At 37.0% G+C, this 16,570-nt stretch overlaps 2 protein-coding genes across 2 annotated transcripts; both read left to right on the top strand.

Moving 5' to 3' along the window:
* Positions 1-758: 758 nt before the first annotated feature.
* On the top strand, positions 759-6,630 carry LOC110961214 (uncharacterized). The gene is made up of 4 exons (XM_022208747.2): positions 759-1,162; positions 2,254-2,444; positions 3,585-3,689; positions 5,477-6,630. The coding sequence occupies exons 1-4, from the start codon at positions 1,016-1,018 to the stop codon at positions 5,643-5,645; spliced, it is 612 nt and encodes a 203-aa protein (XP_022064439.2). The 5' UTR covers positions 759-1,015; the 3' UTR covers positions 5,646-6,630.
* Positions 6,631-6,999: 369 nt separating this feature from the next.
* On the top strand, positions 7,000-16,417 carry LOC110961209 (uncharacterized). Its single transcript, XM_022208743.2, has 10 exons — positions 7,000-7,645; positions 7,724-7,856; positions 10,279-10,431; positions 11,437-11,474; positions 11,583-11,612; positions 11,689-11,855; positions 12,906-13,381; positions 13,463-13,562; positions 14,818-15,064; positions 15,363-16,417. Exons 1-10 carry the CDS (start codon positions 7,555-7,557, stop codon positions 15,443-15,445), a joined length of 1,518 nt encoding a protein of 505 aa, XP_022064435.1. The 5' UTR covers positions 7,000-7,554; the 3' UTR covers positions 15,446-16,417.
* Positions 16,418-16,570: the final 153 nt, after the last annotated feature.

Below are 16,570 nucleotides of genomic sequence, written 5' to 3' on the forward strand. Positions count from 1 at the left end.
GAGGAGTTTATGCCGTTTGTAGACTCACTTTCACTTTATGTTGCCCTAAATCTAAAACTTCATATTTACAGCCTGGAAACATACGTAGCGTATACAGACCTTTATTTAGTTAAATGATGAAGATTTAGGATTTTGCTGCTTTTTATTGTTTATTTTGTGGAACTTCAGCATGATTTTTAGTAGCAAAACTGTCAGAATGACTCACTGTTTTCATTTTACTTTACACAAAATATTAAACAAACTTCATATTTACATTTTAGGAACATAAGTGGCTGAATATGAAGAGGTTTTATTTTGTTAAATGATTTAAATTTCTGCTTATAATGCCTTTATTGTTTGTTTTGTAGACATTTTGCAATTTTTAGCAACTGGTCACTGCTTTTTTTGCATTTTATTTTGCACAAATATCAAATCAGTTTCATTTTTACACATGTAAAGTTTAAACAATGGATCAAATCTGCCTGTTTTTTCTGTTTTACAGCTGATAAATGGTGTCATTTTGGCTTTTCTTTTAAAGAAAACAACTTTCTAACCCAACGGTGAGTTTTTGACTTCAGAAGGTTAAAATAAAATCAACTTTATTGAGCTAAATGCAGATTAAACAGAATAAGAAACCAGAAACGCAGGTTAAAGGGTGAAAATACAGATTTGATAAAGACGACGGACACATTTAACACTTAAAGATAGTTTCAGTTAGATTTGACTTTTACAGATAAATTCTTAGTTTTTCTCAAGAAAAACTCAAATAATTTGTTGATTTGTGCCTCTGATGAGTAAAAACGATGATTCTACTGTTGTTGGTTTTAATTAAAGGGCTTCTTTATATTTTATACAGAATTTGACCAATCAGAGCAGTTTTATGAAGTGAAACAGGCTTAGAATGGATTTATTATTGATTTAAATCTTCATTTTTTTCTTCCAGTTAAACCCCAGATGAGTGTCAGGTTCTTTTTAAAGTCTCTTATTATTGATTTAAATCTTTATTTTCCTATTTTCTCCTCCAGTTAAACCCCAGATGCCGGGCGGCTGGACTCGGAGGCTCCTCCTGCTGAGCCTGGTTCTGGTCCTGGTTCTGGTTCTGGTTCTGGATCCGACCAGCGGAGCCTCGACTCTGGGCCTGACGGTCGCCGTGGTTCCTCTGGACAGCGATGGAGGACAGACGGTAGATTTATGGAAATAAGAGTTTAGTTCACGCTGGTCTGTGAAATAACAGAAACTATTTTATCATTTAAAGTTCAGTTTTATCCTCTGATGCCTTTTTACTGTCAGATTTTCCTCCAAGAATCCTGAGTTTTATGTCTTTAATCCACTTCTACTGAGGACTTTCTGAGTATTTAGAATGATCTCCATCGTTATTTTATTTCTCTACAGATTTTATTTTCCCTACAGCAGCCTCATGATTTCATTTTTCTCAATTAAAACAAATTAAATTGTCTTTAAGGATTCATTACTGTCAATTTGATTTGACTTTATGAACATAATCTTATTTTTTCTTCTTTATTTCAACACTTCTTAGATCATTCCATGAAAAATCATTCGGTGCCTCTCTGGTCTGCTCAGAACCAGAAGGTTTTTGTCCAGAAATGGTCTGTTTAGACTGTGCCACCTGATCTGAAGTGTCATGGTTCTATCTGCTGGACTGATGAAGTTCTGAGGCTCAGAAATGATGGAAAATACTCAAAAGTGTTGCACAAAATTACATTACTGTTCAAAATCGCTCCAGTTTTTCCAAAATGTCTCAAAGCAACGTTCAGAATGACATCAAAGTTGCAGAATATTGCTCAGTAACGGTTGAAAAATATTCAAAATTACACTAAAGTTATCCAATATTACATAAAAATGCCTAAAAGATTTCTCAAACATTGATCAGAATTCCTTTAATTGTTTAATGCGACTCAAAAAAATGCCCAAAATTCCTCAAAAGCTTTTAAAATGTTTTAAAAAATGTTCCAAATGATACAAAAAATATTCTAAAATTACAAAAAAACTCAATATGATTCAACAGTGCTTTAGAATTACTTAGAAAATGTTAAAAGTGTTTAATAAAGCTGCTCCAAAATATACAAAAATTACAAAAATTATGCAAAATTAGTCATATCTGACCAAAAGGACTTAAAATGTGTCCGAACAAAGAGAAAAATTGCCCAAAAATTCTACAAGACGACTGACCAGAACTCAGACGTGTTTTTCCTCCTCTTTACTCTGTTACTCCAATGTTATAAATATAAATTTTTGTGTGTTTTTCTGCTGCAGGTTCGAGCTCACTTCACCTCCATCTCTGCCGGTTCTTGTCCGTCTCTGTCTGGGCTCTGCGCTGAAGGAGACGACTGTCTGCTCCACAGAACCTCGGTGCCGTTCACCGGAACCAGACCCGGTTCTGGGTGGTGCGTCCGGCAGTGGCAGAGAACCGTCTCCAGCAGATACTCAGCCAACGTCAGCCTGGGGTAGAAAAAACACTTTATCAGCAGCTGATTAATGAACCAGACGCTGTTTGCTGTTATTCATACAGATTAAATAAAACACAAACAGAAATAAATGACTAACAATAATAAGAACAAAGTAGAATAAAATTAAAATAAAACTATAAATTAAGATGACAAATTAATATTATTATTATTAATAAAAATAATGTGAATTAATGTAAAATTTAATGTTTCAGATAAGAATCAAATAATAAGATAAGATAAAAATAACATACAAGTAAAATAAAATGAAACAACTTAAAAACAACAATAATAAAGTGAAATTAAATTAAAATAAAAACTAAAAATTAAGATAATAAATAAAATGAAATGAAATAAGATTTTTAAATTCAACTAAAATTAAACAATTGAAATATATATACATGTTAATAAATAAATGAAAGAATATAATCTGAAATAAAACAACAAAAGATCAAATAAAAATGATATGGAATCAGTTGATTAATTAAATAAGATAAAATCATCTAAAATAAAAAAGATAAAATAAGAAAATATGAAATAAAATAATTTAAATAAATCAATCAATTAATGAAGTAAGATCATCTAAACTAAAATATAAATTATCTAAAACATCTAAATTAATAAATTGATTAAATGAGATAAAAGAAATTATGTAAAATGAATCGATTAATAAATGAAATAAGATTTTAAAAAGTACTATAAAATAAGATCAAATATGTTTATTAAAATTATGATAGAAAAATGAAGGTCAAAATTAAAATTCACAAAAACACACAAAAAATAAAAGCTGAAGTAATAAACGAAACAATAAATGACCAAAAATGTGTAAATAAATGAATGATCAGAGAAAGCAGTAAATAAAATGAGTTCATCAGATCTGTAATTCAGTTTTTTTGTGCACCAAGAAAATAAAGACATCATAAAAAGAACAGCATCTTTTCAGAATCATGCATCAGTTTATTTATTTTTAATGTAATAAAAAGCAGAGCTTAATTCATGTTTCAGGTTAAAATACTTCCTGGTTGGTTCATTTGTTTTAATTCCAGCTGCAGCTTTTTGTTTTCTTGCTGCTTTTTCATATTTCAGGATCGTCTGTGACTCAATAAAAGAATAAATTCTTTGCTTTTGCTGCACTTTCAGGTCCGACGCTGAGTTTTACGTGTCCCTGAACGCAACACCGAAGGTTCGAGCAAACAGCGGGAGACTGAACCAGCCGGCCTTCGTCGCTCTTCCTCCTCCTCTCAGGTAAAAAACACCTGAAGGAGAGAAAGCAGAGAGCTTCAGCTGGACTTTATTCACGTGATTTTATCTTCATAAAACTCTCTAACCTCCTTAAAATACCTCGAAAAACATCCAAAACAATTCAAACTCGCCCAAAATGGGTTCAAAATGACAAAAACCTCCCAAAATGCTTCAACATCTGTTTGGAATAACTCAAAACTTGACCTAAACACTTTAAAACGTGTCTAAAATATCTTCAATTTTCTCCTAAATTACTCAAAATTATTCAAAACTTGTTATAAATTACTTCAAATTTGTCCAAATGAAAAAAATCCATAAAATACCTCAAAACGTGTCATAAACAATTCAAAACTTGTCCAATATGCCTTGAAACTTGTATAAAATAACACAAAAAATGTCCAAAATGACATAAAAAAAGACCATAATAACTAAAAATCTGGCTAAATGACAAACAAAGCCATCAAAATCACTTGAAATTTGTCCACAGTTATTTAAAAAAATGTCCAAAGTCACTGGAAACTGGAACAGAAGGATTTAAAAGATATTTTCCTCCTAAATGTCTTGAGTCTGTGTGCTGCAGTGATGAAGTTCTGAGGCTCAAATGATGGAAAATATCCAGAAGTGTTGGACTTTATTACAATATTATTCAAAAATACTCCAGTTTTTCCAAAATTGCTCCAAAAAATGTTTAAAATGACGCCAAAGCTGCACAATATGACATAAAAATGATCCAAAATAACTAGAAAAAGATAAAAATATTCCAACAATAGTCCAAAATTATAATTAACACTTAAAGGATTATCAATAAAGGATTATCTTATAAAAATACCCAAGCTGATTTACATTTGTCTGAAATTATGAGAAAAACAACTTGAAGCTCCTCAAGAAACAAAAAAATTGTCCAAATGATCTAAAACATCTGCAAAACGACTAAAAGTTTTGCATCATTTTGTGGTATTTTTGCGTCCTTTTGTGTTGGTTTTACTTTTTTTTTTTTACATAATTTATTGGTTGTTTAGCGTCATTTTGTGGTAATTAACACAAACAATCTCCAAACTAATTTACATGTGTCTAAAATTATGAGAAAAACAACTTGAAGCTCATCAAGAAACAGAAAATTGTCCAAATGATCTAAAACATCTGCAAAACGACTAACATTTTTTGCATCGTTTTGTGGTATTTTTGCGTCCTTTTGTGTTGGTTTTACTTTTTTTTTTTACATAATTTATTGGTAGTTTAGCGTCATTTTGTGGTAATTAACACAAACAATCTCCAAACTAATTTACATGTGTCTAAAATTATGAGAAAAACAACTTGAAGCTTATCAAGAAACAGAAAATTGTCCAAATTACCAAAAATATCTACAAAATGACTTAAAGAGTGACTTAAAAATGTCTTAAAGGAAAAATAAATCCTAAAAATGACTTCAAATCTGCCCAGAATGGCTGAAAAATGTCTAAGAATCTAAATAAAACCTCCAAAATGGCTAAAAAATGTCTCTAAAATGGTCAGAAATAGATAAAACCTGTTCAAACATATGAAAAGAATGGCATGAAGCTTGAATTAAATTATTCTAAACTTTCCTTAATGGCAAAAACGATGTGAAAAATCTGGAAGGACTCAGAAATGTCTGAAATTACATCAAATATGTGCAGAATTATGAAAAACAAATGCTCCTAATTACTAAAATGATCCGGCTGTTTTTAGCCCCACAGATGTTATCAGGTCTGTTTACTTTCACTTCCTGCTGATGTGATGCTCTCGTTACTTCCTGCTTGTCGTCCAATCAGAGCTCGTGTGAACTGCCCGCATCACTTCCGCCTGTCCGTCAAAGATCTGGACGGAGACAAAGTTCAGTGTCGCTTCGCTCGACCGGAACGAGGAGAATGTCTGAGCTGCGAGCGGCATCCGTTCATCGAGCTGCAGGAGGCGAGTTACAGAAAAAATAATAACAAATAATTATAGTTTAACAGCTGCAGTCAGCGGGATTTTTTACAGTGTTATTATTATAATGTACTCAGATCATAGACTGTATATAAAGATGGACGTAGCATCTGGCTCCAGAATTGAAGCCCACCCAGAAGTGTCAAAAACTTGCAATATCACGCCGTCCGCTAGGGTTGGCTCCAAAAAGCTTTTGCTCCATCGACCCCAATTCATTTTTGGAAAAAATAAAATTTGATAGACTGATGTTCTACAGCTCAGGATTTTTTCCCGTTAGTTTTCATGGTCAAAATGAGAGATCAGGTGGCCGATCTTAAAATAAATCAATACTGAATTTTAAATAAATCGTTAAAGTTGGTGGAGCCAGGGGGCGTGGCTATACTTGATAGACAGCAACAGAAGCCTCTGCGGTAAAATGTGGGCGGGATAAGAGAGTCCTCAGCCAATCCTGCCCCTAGTTGCTCTCCGGTCCAGTCTGTTTGATGACGCTTTTTGCGTCACTGGCTCCAAAAAATCCAAAACAGCGACCAGGAAGTAGCAAAATCCGGGCTTCATTTTCTCTGCGTTGAAACCAACGGGTGACGTCACGGTTAGTTTACGCCTGACTCAGACAGATAACTACTGTTTAATGGATTATATTAGAGGATGGATGCAGATCAAAGTGAGGGATTAAAACATAAATCCAGACATCCAACGTTCTAATTAAAACGTCCAGTGAACTAAAAATGAAACCTTCAAACCCAGCAGATGTTTTTGGAGACATTCTCTGGTCTGAAGTTTCCTCTTTCCGGTGAAGAAATCCTCTTCACATTTTACAGCAGTCGGCTGAATTCCTCTTTAAGTTGTGAAGTTCAGAAACCGGTTTTTCCACCAGTTACATTCCAGCTGCAGCGACTGCTTTACTGAAAATCCTCATCAGTGAAACGAATCGTGCAGGAAGATCTGAGGTTTTCTGCAGCTTTTACTCAGTTTGTGGTTGGTTTTGTTTTATTTTTTGATAGTTTTATATCAGTTTACATCATTTCTGGTAGTTTTGCACCATTTTACGATGCTCTTACATCATTTTGCGTCGGTTTTGTATAATTTCCTGGTCATTTTGCAACAATTTTTGTTGGTGTTACATCATTTTGCATTGGTTTTGTATAATTTCTTGGTAGTTTTACATCATTTTTTGGTAATTTTGCAGCATTTTGTGATAATTTAACATCATTTTTGCATTGGTTTTGCATGATTTTGTGGTAGTTTTGCATCCTTTTGCGTAGCTTTTGCAGCTCTTTGTATTGGTTTTACATCGTTTTGTGTTACATTGGTTTAACACCATTTCTTGGTGGTTTTGAATTATTTTGTGACAGTTTTACATCCTTTTGTGTAGCTTTTGCAGTTTTTTGCATTGGTTTTACATCATTTTGCATAATTTATTGATCGTTTAGCATAATTTTGTGGTAGTTAAGCATCATTTTGTGTTGGTTTTACACAATATCTTGGTAGTTTTGTGTTATTTTTGTTGGTTTTGCTTCATTTCGTGGTAGCGTTGCATCATTATATGTTGGTTTTACTTAATTTTGTATAGATTTTGTGATAGTTTTGCATCATGTGGCATTGATTTTGCATCTTTTCTTGGTAGTTTTTCATCACTTTGTGGTCATTTTGCGGTATTTTTGCATCATTTTGTGGTCATTTTGCATCATTTTGCGTTGATTTTACATCATTTTGTGGTAGTTTTGCATCATTTCTTGGATGTTTTGCACCCTTTTGTGTTGGTTTTATATTATTTTATAAAAACTGTGTGTTGTTATTTACAGTCCGGCCCTGCAAAGAACCTTTGAATTCCTCTTGAACTGTTTCTCTTAACTTCTCTCACCAGGAGAATTGCATTGTGTTCTTCACTGGGAAGGCGGCTGCGGGTCAGTATTTCATCCACCTGATGGTTGAAGATCTGATTCCTGTTCCTAAATTCAGCCACGTCTTCAACAACTCACCGCTCAGCTCCGTCCCGGTCCACCTCTCTCTGACCGGTGAGTCTACAGACCAGATGTTTCACCTCAGAGCTGCAGAATGATAAGACAATAAATGAAAAACTGTTGTGTTTTCAGTGGAAGAATCATCGATCAGCTGCACAGATGAACCGTTGGCTTCTTCAGAAACCCCTGCAGAGGATTCGGTGATGTTTGTTTTGCCGTACGAACAGATAAAGTTCAACATCCACTACGTATCTGAGGCTGAGAGGTGAGTTTAGTGCCGTTATTCCTCATGTTGTTTATGCTTTACGTAAAGAAAAACTTGAATAAGTTGCTCCAAAGTCAACTTTTGATGGTGCAGTGTTGCTGAAATTAGAGTTTTTTAGACTACAGGAAGGTCATGGTGGCAAGCAGAGAGCATTCTGGGAGTTTAGCCGACAACGGGCACCATGACAGAGACTGCTGAGGTGGTTAATGAGCTCCAACCAGAGCTCAGGTTTTTAAAACAATGTGGGATTTAGCAACACAGTGTTCTGTCTGCAATTATTTGATTTTAAAACAGATGATTCTTTAGTTGGAAAGTTTTGTATAGCGAAGGGCACCATGACAGAGACTAATGTGGTGGTTAATGACCTCAATAAGACAAGAAAATATGTGATAAAATAAAGCTATGCTGTTTTTTAAGGGGTAAAATTTATGCTTTGGCTTCACCTTACATGTAGTGAAGTCTGTGGTTTGGACAATCTGCAATTCTTAAAATGGAAAACACACTTCTACATGTTTTTAATGACACAACACAACATTCTACACAATTACTGGATTTTAAAACAGATGATCCTTTAGGTGGGAAGTTATATTTCGTAACTTGCACCATGACAAAGACTAGTATGATGCTTAATGACCTCCATCCATCAATAAGACAAGAAGGTATGTGATAAAATAAAACTATTCTGGTTTAAAAGTGGTGAAATGTATGCTTCTGGTTCACTTTACTGGCAGTAAAGTCCTGATTGGTTCAGACAGTCTTCATCCCTTGACGGTGGGAACATTCCTCCATCTTTTTAAGGATGACTTCACATCACATTCTCCACATTTATTGGGTTTAAAGACAGTAAATCCTTTGGTAGAAAGTTATATTTTGCAACAGGCACCATGACTAAACCTTCTGTGAGGCTTAATGACCTCCAGCCATTAATAAGAAGAAAAAATAAAGCTCTTCTGGCTTTTTAAGGGGTAAAGTTTATGCTTCTGGTTCACTTTCTCTGACTGGTTCTGAGTGTTTAGCTAATGAGCTAGCTTAGCTAGTTGCACAGACTTGTGTCATGGAAAACTGCTCTGGGTAAAACTGTAATTAGACTTCTGTTGACACAAAAGGACATCCTCTGAAAGTCTTACAGTGGAATGAGGAGCAGAGCGTATCTGAGCTGAACACAAAGCAGCGTGTTAGCTAGAAGATGCTATAATTACTGGTGTGGGACTGCACCTGTTAGCCATGAAGCACAGTCATTCATACGTGATACAAAGCTCAGGATGTGGAGTGTTTTACATACATGAACCAGTGAATCCATTTTAGATAATAATGCTGCTGTTCTGACTCAGATCTTGTTTAGTTTTATGTTATTCATGAAACAAACTTAAGTTGTATAAAATGTTTTGCCTGGATTTTGAGAATTTCATGTTTTTAAACCTGACAAAAAACTCTTTAAAGGTTCAATATCTCCAGAAATGTAACTCCAACAGCCATGAAATCTGGTGAGAACACAGACAGAATAGTTTATAGTAGATCTAAGTCATTATATGGCACCAGGAGAGGGCGGATTTTTAATTATCTTTGACTGAAAATGGTAAAAAAAATAAAAAAGTGCAAGGTTTTCAACCCAGATTGGTAATACGTCCCCAAAAAGTTTGTGTAAGTGTTTATATATGGACATATTGACATTTCCTATTAGTTTAGGTTATTCGGGCAATTTTTTGAGTCTTTTTTGGCACATTTTCCATCGTTTTGGCCAATTCAGGGTTTCACAGAGGTCTAGATGTTGGTGTTCACAGAGGTCTAGATGTTGGTGTTCATAGAGGTCTAGATGTTGGTGTTCATAGAGGTTTAGATGTTCATGGAGGTCTAGATGTTCATGGAGGTCTAGGTGTTCATGGAGGTCTAGGTGTTCATGGAGGTCTAGGTGTTCATGGAGGTCTAGGTGTTCATGGAGGTCGAGGTGTTCATGGAGGTCGAGGTGTTCATGGAGGTCGAGGTGTTCATGGAGGTCGAGGTGTTCATGGAGGTCGAGGTGTTCATGGAGGTCGAGGTGTTCATGGAGGTCGAGGTGTTCATGGAGGTCGAGGTGTTCATGGAGGTCTACATGTTGGCGTTATATATGCAAAGTAACAAGCTGCTTAATGTTGTTTTCATGTTAGAATTTAGCAACACATGAGGCTGATTTTGGTTTATTAAATGTTCCAAATGCGTATTGAATGCTGCTCTAAAAGAAAACGCTGGATTTGCATTCCATTTACTTGGAGAAAGGAGTTTCTGAAAAGTACTTTCAGCTTCTCTGTTAGTCTTAATGTTCAGTTTCTGATGTTCTCTTATCTTCATGATGGTTGGATCTGGATATGAGATGGTCTACAGGGACTTGAAGTGAACATTTACAGTTAATAAAGTGTAAAATAAATGTTTTTCTGTGTATCGTCAGTGTTTCAGAGGTAGCGGTGGTCGGACCTCCAGAACTCTACCGGACCAACCTCACCTCGGTCGGTCCTCTGGCTGCCATGACGGTTTCCTGGACTCGATCTGAGAACAAACTGGCTCGACTGCTACCGATCTGCTTCGTAGCGAACACCAACAGGTCTGGAGCTTCCTCCTAGATCTACTGGTTCAATAAACCAACTACAGAATCAACTAGAAACACCAAGTAGACTGACTGTGTAGGAGTTTAAAAATAAAAATCTGTAAAGATGAAACAGTATTTTTAAGGTGGCTGCGGGAAAATCCTGACTTTCTTGCTATAAACTAGGACTTAGAACCAGGGTTTCTGTGTTAAAAATGGTTAAGTATATGGTTATGTTCTTACAGTAAACTTATATTAATCTTTTAGAATAATCTTGTAGTAATCTTACAGTAATCGGAGTTATCTTACACTAATCTTGCAGTAATTTTTATTGTAATTGTATAGCAATCTTACAGTAATCTTATACTAATCTTATAGTAATTTTACAGTAACCGTGTAGTGTCTTAGTAATAAAAATTGTACAATATCTTATAGTAATATTATGGTATCTGATACTAATCTTATAGTATCTTTTAGTAATCCTACAGTATCCTAAGATAATCTGAAAGTATCTGATAGTAATAATACAGTATCTTGTAGTATCTTGTTCCAATCTTATTGGTCTTTTAAAGCAGTAAACATAGTAATATTACAGTAATCTTTTTGTGTCTTCTAATCTAATGGTAAATGTATTTTAATCTTGAAGTATTTTACAGTAATCTCATTTTATCTTAAAATATTCTTACGTTTAGTAATCCTATTGTTTTATCACTTTTACAGTAATTTATATGAAGCCTTTATGAAAAGATACTTCCAGAATGTGATGTGATATTTTCCTTTATTTCTTACATAATATTTAAGATAAATGTGCTCCTAGTCATGAGTACTAGTGTTGGTGTTGTGTACTAGAATGTTCTACCTTTCTAACTAATACAGTATACGTGCATTTGTTTGCATAAGAGTACAAAATCTGCAGTAAAACATAACTTTAAGCTGTGAGATACTTGTCATACCTTCAATACCTGTACATTGGCGTATATTTAGCTCCTGAAGTCGTCTGATCTGCACTTCTTGTCTTTCCAGTTTGCAGTCGGAGCCCCGCTGTGTTTGGTTGTACCAAAGTAAGAGACTTTAGCTTCTTAGACGTCATAAGAATGATAGTTATGTGCAGCTGCAGCTCTCAGTGGAGCTAAAACTCCTAAAACTCTCCTTTGTGTTCCTGTTTCCAGGGGAGATGAAGGCGCTGCCCTCAGGAACAGGTCAGTGGTTTGTCTTCTGATGATGTCTGGGGGTAAAATCTTCGTTTGTTAATGCTGTGCTGCTGTGTGGCTGCAGAGCTGACGTGTGGGAAGTCGGAGATGACCCTAGTGCTGCCCGTCGCCTCCCTCGCCGACATTAATCTGGCCGAGCTGCAGCTCAACAGTCCTACCTGTCCGGTCAGCTACAACAGCACTCACCTGACCGCCACCATCTCACTGAGCGACTGCGGCACCAAGACTGTGGTAACGGCTCTGTTCTTAGAGCTTTAACCATCATTTTACTTTATATTATATAACACACAGCTTTGTATTCTCTACATGATGTCAGTAAATGTATCATAGATCAGCTGTAGTACCTGGATGTTCCACCAGGTGGAGCCTCTTCCTGTTTAATCCTGTAGAGACCAGAGGAGGCGTTGCTCAGACTGCAGTTAAAGCAGAGAGCATTGTGGGAGTTTAGCAGCAACGGGCACCATGACAAAGATGTCTGTGGTTGTTAATGTGCTCCAACCAGAACTCATGTATAAGACCAACTGGGGACTGTAAGGTTCTTGTTTGTCAGTATAATCATTAGTATTTTTATCCCAGATAACATGGTGACCACTTGTTTACTACAAAGGGGAGCTAACGTCTGTAGTCCATAGACACTGGGAACAAAAATACAATAATTTGAAGAAACCTTTAAAACCACCATTGTTATTTATAAGGTACTATCAGGATGGAATTAACCTTTACTAAAAAAACCTTTAATAAACCTGTTTAATACTGTAGAGACCAGAGGAGGCATCACTCAGACTATAGTTTACGTTGGCCAGCAGTGTTAAGCTAGCAATGGGCACGAGACAAAGACTTCTGTGGTGATTAATGACCTCTGAACAGAACTCGTGTTTAAAATAAACTGAAATCAGCTACTAGAGTTGTTATATCTTCCTTTGGAGCAAAAATAATGTGTCTCTTGAATAAAACAGCAACATCAGTGCAGAACAAATGTTCAGTGTGTGAATTTATGTTATCGATTAATCAGTTCTTTATTGATAATACAGATGAATGAATGCGTGTGTGACAGTGGATGTAAACAAAGACTCAGGCTTAAGTTCATTTTGAAATTCTTTGACTGTGTTTATTTCTTTTTCTACACGTCTCCTTCTAGTTGGTCTGGTCTTCCTGAGTTTCCTTCTTTTCTGTGTTCTACTTTATAAACTCTGGTTTTAAAAGGTGCTGCATGAATAAAGTTCTTCTTATTAATAGTCTTATTCTGGTCAGTCTCAGTGTGTTTGGTCTGACTTTCTGCAGCACTCTGGTAAGGAGCTGGTTTACACCAACACTCTGCACAGCGTCCGTCCCTTCACCATGGTGAGCCGGAAACCCTCCCTGATCCTGCCTCTGGCCTGCAGAATCCCTGAAACTCTGGTTAAAGGCCCCCAGTACCAGATCAGCATGCCCACCGAGACGGAGGTCTTCGGAGAGATCGAGGTCTGGATGGAGATCTACCTCCCTGGAGAAGGACCTCTATCCATGTTCACCACCAACGCCAAGTTTCGCACCAACAACATCTTCCGAGGAAGACTTCGTCGGGAGGTGGAGTCGGAAACGCAGAGTAACGCCACCTCCAACAGCTCCATCGCAGCGGCCATCGGCTCCAAGATTGAATTCCTGGACCTCCATGTGATGTCCAACTGCAGCATGGACCGAGCTGAGATGGTTGTCAGCAAATGTGTGAAGTCTGAGAAGGACGACTTTGCGGAAAGTCGACCGATTGTGGAACAAGGGTCAGTAGTTTCCTCTGTTGGTTTAGATCTTGTGTGAACTTTAGACGTGAATTGAAACCTCGCCGTGTCTCGTCTGTCCAGGTGCATAATGTCCAACGGCTCCTTTGAGATCATCACGAATAGGAACAACTCCAAAGTCTACCGGCTCTACATGAACACGACGGAGACCACGGGAACCATGGTTTGTCATCTCGGTTTCTGTTTGTGTCTGATTCTAAAAGTCCAAAGACAACATCAGAAAAACCTTTGAGGAACGGTGTTGACTTGTTTTTGGACAAGACAACATTCCTTAGAGGTCTTTCCAGCGTTGTTTTGTCTTTGTCATTACCATTGTCTTCTCCAAAGACAAGACAACAACATTCCTTAAAGGTTCTGCCAGCATTGATTACCTTAGTTTTATTTACCATAGTTCATGCTTACCTTAGCCTAGCCGCGCTAGACAACCCACGGCAACGAATTTAATTCTCTGCCAGGGTGGGTCTAGTTACCCTCCATAAGGCTCGAGGCTGGATTCTCCTAAAACTGGCCGGACCAATCACCATGAAGTGTAGAGTCAGAAGGCGGGCGTAACTAAGTGACGACAGAGGCGCAACGATTCTGACAGAAACAACCGGCGCACAATAAACAGTTATCTTTCGACTCGGCTTTGGCCACAGCCCTTAAAGATTTGAAGCTAAAATTCAACTTGAAAGATAAACAAAGGACGGCACTGAAGTGTTTCATTGAGAAGAAAGACGTATTTCGACTTATGCCGACGGGATATGGCAAATCCTTAATATACCAGTTGGCTCCACTGGTTGGGAAGCTAATGGGACTTAGCCACAATCCGCCGGTGCTCTCGGAACTACGTCAGCCTATTCGTTGCGTTGATTGGTTGTATACCTATCCAATTGCTGCAGAGGGATTTGATAGACAACCTTTTAGCCCGCCTCCCTCCCTGTCGAGCTTCCCTAGATCCTTGTGCCGTCAGAAACATGGGTGTAGCATGGCTAGGCTATGTTTACCTTAGTTTTATTTATTTTAACTTTGTCTACCTTACTTGAATGTTTACCTTCATTTTGTTTATCTTACTTTCATGTTTTGCTTAGTTTTTAAATTTTAGTTTGCTTTAGTTTCATGTTTACCTTCGTTTTGTTTACCTTACGTTTTGTTTGCCTAAGCTTTATGTTAGTTTTATGTCACGTGGTTAGAATTACAGCTAAAGTTGAGTCTCAGTCTGACATTTGCAGCAAACGTTAGCATGCCATTGTAAACAGTATGTTAGCTTCTTTGTCTGGAGCATGTTAGCAGGGTAGCATAGCATTTAGCGCTGCCTTGATTTGTACTTTTTCAGTCTCCTCTTTCCTAAAACTGCTTGAATGTGGAGTCATTAATTCGTAAACAGTATCTGTGAGCTGCATGTCCTTGTTGCTAACGCTAGCCGTCGGTGTTTCCAGATGTACTTTGAGTGCACGTTGAACCTCTGCATGGCCACCATGCCATCCCAGAGGTGTCCCGACCTGTGCACCCGGTCCACTGGCCCCAGGACTCTGATTGGCAGCGTGTTCACCAGAAGCTACACCATCCGGTCCGGCCCCATCAGCCTGGTGGTCACCACGCCTGCTCCGGCAGCAGCAGCCACCACCAACAACACTGCTGCAACCAACGCTACAACCACCAGCGCTTCGGCCAGCGCCTCACAGGGTAAATATCAGCTGTTCTCCTGTGAATCTGGGGGATGTTCCTCACCAGTTGTGGCCCAGAGGCATTAAAATACTAAATAACTGCCCTGGAAACTCCATCAGGACAGAAAGGAGCAAATAAAACATCTTTATTTCTAATATTCACAATAAATATACGTTAATTTATCTATCACAGAAATAAATACATCAATAATCTATCCATAATATCTACTGTAAGAGCTGTGTGTTTAATGTGTCATTTCGATAACATTTCCTGTGTAAATGCAGCTAAATTTAACTTCTCGTTTCTTCTCTTGCAGCTCCAGAAAAGGCCTCGTCCATCATATCAGCGGTGATTTTAACAACCATCAGCGGCTTTCTCCAGAAACTCGTCCTTCGCTGAACATGCTGATGATGATTTTTATAATCTGAGCTGTTTCTGAAAAGTTAATTAAAACCAGAGCATGACTGTCTCTGCTCTGACTGAAGGATTTTATCTGAAGGATGATGAAGGACGGGATGAAGGCCCAGCATGGTCCCCAAAACAAGTTTTATATTTAATTTAATCTTTGAGACGTCTTTCTTCTTTCTCTTCCCTCACTAACTGACACAGTTCTGCTTTTTATAACACATAAACGCAAACATATTTTAAAATACATGAACTGTATATTGTGTATTTTATGATGCAAATATTAGTAAATGTTAAAATGATGTATTTGCACTAGTGCCTGCCTGACACTGGATTTATTCAAATCAGATTATAGACACACAAAAGCTGGAGTTTGTCTGGTGTAAAAATGAAAATAACCAAAAACACTGTGTATTACTGGATGGTATGATATAGTAGGCTATAGCATAGCATAGCATAATACTGTAGTATAGCATAGCATAGCATAATACTGTAGTATAGCATAGCACTTTACAGAATGTATAATGCATTATAGTATTCGTATAGTATAATAATAAGCAGAGTAGAGTAGGTTTATGCCATTTAAAATCTGCTTCAGCAACTGAGTAATTTTATGACACGAGAAGAGACTTGCAGAATGTCCTGCAGCCACCGGGTGGTGCTGTTGGACTGATATAATACACCTGTACTCAGATATTTAGAATGTAAACAACAGCTGAACTTCTACAACATTATGACGCCATCATACTGTAATATGACACCACATACTATAACATTACACGGCGTACTAAACTATGACGCCACATACTGTGTTATAACATCACGTACTATACTGACATACTACACTAAGACACCACATACTCTAGGAGCTAAAGAACATCCGTATATAATTTCTTATTTCTAATATACACATAGTTTTCTTATTGTCTTCTTACAACAAGATCATAATAAACTTCCTGACATTCAGTTTTGGTCTTTGGTTGTTCGTCTGTCTGGATTTTAAACAACTACTTTGCAGCAGAGTCCATGAGAACATCCTTTTGAAACCAGTGTTTAAGTACAGTTGTGTGGTTCAGAGTCCAACCAGCAGCTGGCGGTAAAACCCCAGATTCGCTGTTT

This window comes from Acanthochromis polyacanthus, chromosome 2 (assembly GCF_021347895.1).
Source record: "Acanthochromis polyacanthus isolate Apoly-LR-REF ecotype Palm Island chromosome 2, KAUST_Apoly_ChrSc, whole genome shotgun sequence".
In the NCBI taxonomy this organism is placed as follows: Eukaryota; Metazoa; Chordata; class Actinopteri; family Pomacentridae; genus Acanthochromis; species Acanthochromis polyacanthus.

Excerpts from the sequence above, each read along its gene's own strand:
- LOC110961214 (XM_022208747.2), top strand. The coding sequence starts at position 1,016 with ATGCCGGGCGGCTGGACTCGGAGGCTCCTCCTGCTGAGCCTGGTTCTG. Across the intron at positions 1,163-2,253 it reads ACAGCGATGGAGGACAGACG|GTTCGAGCTCACTTCACCTC; the intron begins GTAGATTTATGG and ends TTTCTGCTGCAG. Across the intron at positions 2,445-3,584 it reads TCAGCCAACGTCAGCCTGGG|GTCCGACGCTGAGTTTTACG; the intron begins GTAGAAAAAACA and ends CTGCACTTTCAG.
- LOC110961209 (XM_022208743.2), top strand. The coding sequence starts at position 7,555 with ATGGTTGAAGATCTGATTCCTGTTCCTAAATTCAGCCACGTCTTCAAC. Across the intron at positions 11,475-11,582 it reads CTGTGTTTGGTTGTACCAAA|GGGAGATGAAGGCGCTGCCC; the intron begins GTAAGAGACTTT and ends TCCTGTTTCCAG. Across the intron at positions 15,065-15,362 it reads TTCGGCCAGCGCCTCACAGG|CTCCAGAAAAGGCCTCGTCC; the intron begins GTAAATATCAGC and ends CTTCTCTTGCAG.